This window comes from Pinus tabuliformis, chromosome 7, assembly GCF_031772625.1.
Source record: "Pinus tabuliformis cultivar Carrire ecotype Pingquan chromosome 7, CPIR1, whole genome shotgun sequence".
Taxonomy (NCBI): Eukaryota; Viridiplantae; Streptophyta; class Pinopsida; order Pinales; family Pinaceae; genus Pinus; species Pinus tabuliformis.
In genome coordinates this window covers 316,896,642-316,900,166 of record NC_142293.1, presented here as the reverse complement: position 1 = coordinate 316,900,166, position 3,525 = coordinate 316,896,642, and the positions used below count along the sequence as shown (strand labels likewise).

At 41.3% G+C, this 3,525-nt stretch overlaps 1 protein-coding gene across 1 annotated transcript; it reads right to left on the bottom strand.

The window, feature by feature from the left end:
- Positions 1–678: 678 nt before the first annotated feature.
- Positions 679–2,390, bottom strand: LOC149247198 (peroxidase 25-like). The gene is made up of 4 exons (XM_089458148.1): positions 1,991–2,390; positions 1,627–1,806; positions 1,378–1,543; positions 679–1,260 (listed from the first exon to the last, which is right to left on the bottom strand). The coding sequence occupies exons 1-4, from the start codon at positions 2,216–2,218 to the stop codon at positions 836–838; spliced, it is 999 nt and encodes a 332-aa protein (XP_089314274.1). The 5' UTR covers positions 2,219–2,390; the 3' UTR covers positions 679–835.
- Positions 2,391–3,525: the final 1,135 nt, after the last annotated feature.

The window sequence follows — 3,525 nt, the reverse complement described above, 5'->3', positions numbered from 1 at the left end:
CCTTTAAAAGCACTTGGACAAAGAACTATCTCTCCCCTTTAAAAGCACTTGGGCAAAGAACTAGACACACCTTAACTCAAACATACCCTGTGGGCGCATAACACAAGAGCTTCCGCTCTCACCGACAAGGAGAGTTCGGTGGCCATACCAAAAAGAAAAGCAAGCAAACACCTTGGTTTTTGAGCCATTTTCAGTGTCACCGTTGCTATTGATTGATAAACGCAAGGTAATTGAAAATTGAATGGAAAAGCGCACAGACTTCAGAGAGCAAAGATATCAAGTACTCAATTATCTAAAGGTAATTGTGGATAAAATCTGCAAACAGAAACGATAAGAAGCAGAGTGAAGACGGGCAATTCAGAGTGGTTGTGAATGAAAGGTTTACATGTGTATATATAGACGGACCAAAGGTAGCAGGAAAACAAGTTTCAGTCAACGTTGGAGGCTACAAAAGGCATCAAAATTTTGCGTCCGTGGAGGACAGCTTGGTGAGATCCAACTTGTCATCAGCTTTTAACATGGACGCGCTTTCCTGTCTTGTTTTCCTAGATTTCACATGGCCTTTCCTTGGCTTTTAAATTAACCAAGTACATCAACAATCCTTTTAAAAATACACATTTTTGATGATTATTAAAATACATATTTTAAGAATAATTTAATACTCTGAAAGCGCAAAACTAGAGGTGGAATCCATATTTTTATTGGTTGCAGGTGGCAGATGATGCGACAATGCATCTTTCATCATATTCACCCAAATATATAAACAAAAGGAATATATGAACAAGAATTGAGATACTCGTGGTGAATACTGGGCGGCTCTCTCTCTCTTATAATCTTACGAGTTGAATGCAGAGCAGACCTTTCTCACTTCTCCTTGCGTTCCGGTCTTAACCCCAATGTTGCTCATTTTCTGCATCGCCTTCGCGAAAGCAACGTCGAACCGGAAGCCCAACAGCCCCCTGATGCTGCCCGCGTACCTCTGCACGTACATCTTCGTTGACTCATCGGACCAAAGTCTCTGATCCGACTCCAACACGCCATTCCCGTCTCTTATATTCTTGAATATCGACGCATCGAAAGTAGTTTCGCTGCCCTTATCCAGCGCCACTGCCTTGCTGCCATCACCATCGACGGGGCAGATGGATTGAAGTTGAGGCAGATTCGCCGAGTTTATTGTGGGGTCCGCGTTTCCAGTTGATGTGAAGTTGTAGAGCCGATACCTGATGAACTGACAGTGCGTCTGTCCGATGGTATGCCCACCTTTTTGTAAATGAACAAACAATAAATATAATGAGCTCACCATGAAATGGGATTGCATTAATATCCATTGGTTTCATTACTAACATGCAGATTTTTTAGCAAGGACTTAGCACTTACCCACGAGAGTGACTAGATCTTCGGTGGTGAGTCCTTTGTCTGCAAATTTCTGCTTCTGCACGCTCACAGATTCTAACGGTGACGGCAGATTGCTGGTAACCTCTGAGGAAGATGAAATCAATCCGTCTCTCCTTCCTGTTGCCACGGCCCAGCTCGGTCCCTTCGCCTGTATATCACCAGTCAAATCAGTACTCTTTGGATAGTAACAAAATAATATATACAAATAGAAAAGACTAATGTGATAGTTACCAGTACTACTGCATCGCGTGCTGCAATGGCGAGTATATCGGCACATGAAACAACCCCTGGGCATTCTGCTTCAACTTTTGCCTTCGCGTCGTCAATGACTTCAAATCCTCTCAATCCAAGATTTGGAGGTGCACTTCTCTCCGCAGACGAGCCACTGATCAGTACAGATCCATCGCAACCCTGCAATGAGATGAAGGCGAAGAACCAGAAGCAATCGTTTTCAGTAATCATTCCGAGAATAAGTGAGAATTGTGCATCGTTAAAGGTTGGTTCAAGAAGAATAAGTTTCTTGTTCCAATCTTTTGCAAGATTATGTATCTCTAGACACTATTTCTAAATTGTAAAATAAAAAATGTGAATTTACCTGAACAAAGCAGTCGTGGAAATGAAGCCTGAGAAGTCCGGGAGCAAGCCCTTGGTCGGCCTTTACATGGTCTTCTACGGTGGATCTAACGATATCCTCTGCTTTGGGACACGTCTTGGAATAGAAGCCAACTTCGGTTCCCTGGGCTTCCACTCTCACCCACATGCAGGACACTATGGTTGCCACACCGATTACCAAAACAAGCAAACACCTCTGTATCTCAGCCATTCTAACTGTCACTGTTGCTATTGATTGATAAACGCCGGGTAATGGAAGATTGAATGCGAAAACGCAGAGACTCGAAAGAAAGCAAGTATGCAGCTCAATTTATTCTGATTGTGGATAAAATTTGCAAACAGAAATGGATGAGGTGACATAAGAAGCAAAGTGAAGGCAGGCAATTTGGAATGGTGGTGAATGAAAGGTTTACATGTTTATATATACACACCAAATGTTGCAGAAAAACGCGTTTCAGTCAACGTGCGACGCCGCCATGAGGAGTCAAAATTCTATGTGCGAAGATAAGGAAAGATAGGTTGGTGAGATCCAACTTGGCACCCACTTTATGATGGAGGCGCTTTGCTGTCATGTTTGACTTGCACGTGGTTTTCCCTTTGGCCCCTAACTTTTATATAAAATCAGTAAAAGATTCCATGTATTGATTTGTGATGCTTTATGTAGCAGGCCTGCGAAATCCAAGAGTGGGCTGGGAAGTTGCTATGAAGGTAGATTGATAATGTTGAAAACCATTGGCGGGAGAGCGAAGTGTGATAGAACGTGGCTGGGGTGAAGGTTGGAAGATTGAAAAGTGAAGAGTTGTTTAAATCTAGGAGTATTACTTTGTTGGGGGAGGTTTGCACTCATGCTTTGGTTTTTTAAGGTATTAAATTTAATTATTTATTTAAAAAAAAAAATCTGAAACAACAAGAACAGTCCATCAAATAATGCAATGGAGGGAGCAAGATTTGAGATGGAAATACACACCTGGCCGTTTTGGCATAGCGATTTGCAGATCTGTTCAGTGAACAACGAGTATTTCGGCGACACGACTTCAGTGATGATGGTTACCTTGCTCCTTTTCTGTCCAATCTTTTCATGAAGGCTCTCTAAATCATTCATTCATTCCGTGAAAGCCCAATCCTCAAGGAAAATGCAATGTTGAGTAATGAAGGAAAGGAAGTTCGTGAATGGAATTTAAACATTATTTCAAATTCTTAGAATGCCAATGAATTTACATAAAGAAAAAGAAACACCTACTCAGTATAGAGAAAGAAACTGTTGAAGATAATAGAGAATATCTTAGAATAGTGTGAGTTGGTTCACGAGACTTCAAGATAGGAATTAGTTTCTATTTTCTAAGGTGTGGTTCTAATTTCCCTAAAACCATGATTGCTATATAATGTGTGATGTACATTGATTATGTAGAGCATTTTGCAGAGCGAAACTTCCAGACTCTCCTCGTTCAGACTCTCTTTTGTGGAGCTGACCAGTGGGTGTTTTATTTATTAAATCTAAACATTGCATTTTTAACATGG

Coding starts and splice junctions, on each gene's coding strand:
- LOC149247198 (XM_089458148.1), bottom strand. CDS start 2,218: ATGGCTGAGATACAGAGGTGTTTGCTTGTTTTGGTAATCGGTGTGGCA. Junction 1,807..1,990: donor TCCACGACTGCTTTGTTCAG/GTAAATTCACAT, acceptor ATCTCATTGCAG/GGTTGCGATGGATCTGTACT. Junction 1,261..1,377: donor AGATCTAGTCACTCTCGTGG/GTAAGTGCTAAG, acceptor ATTTACAAAAAG/GTGGGCATACCATCGGACAG.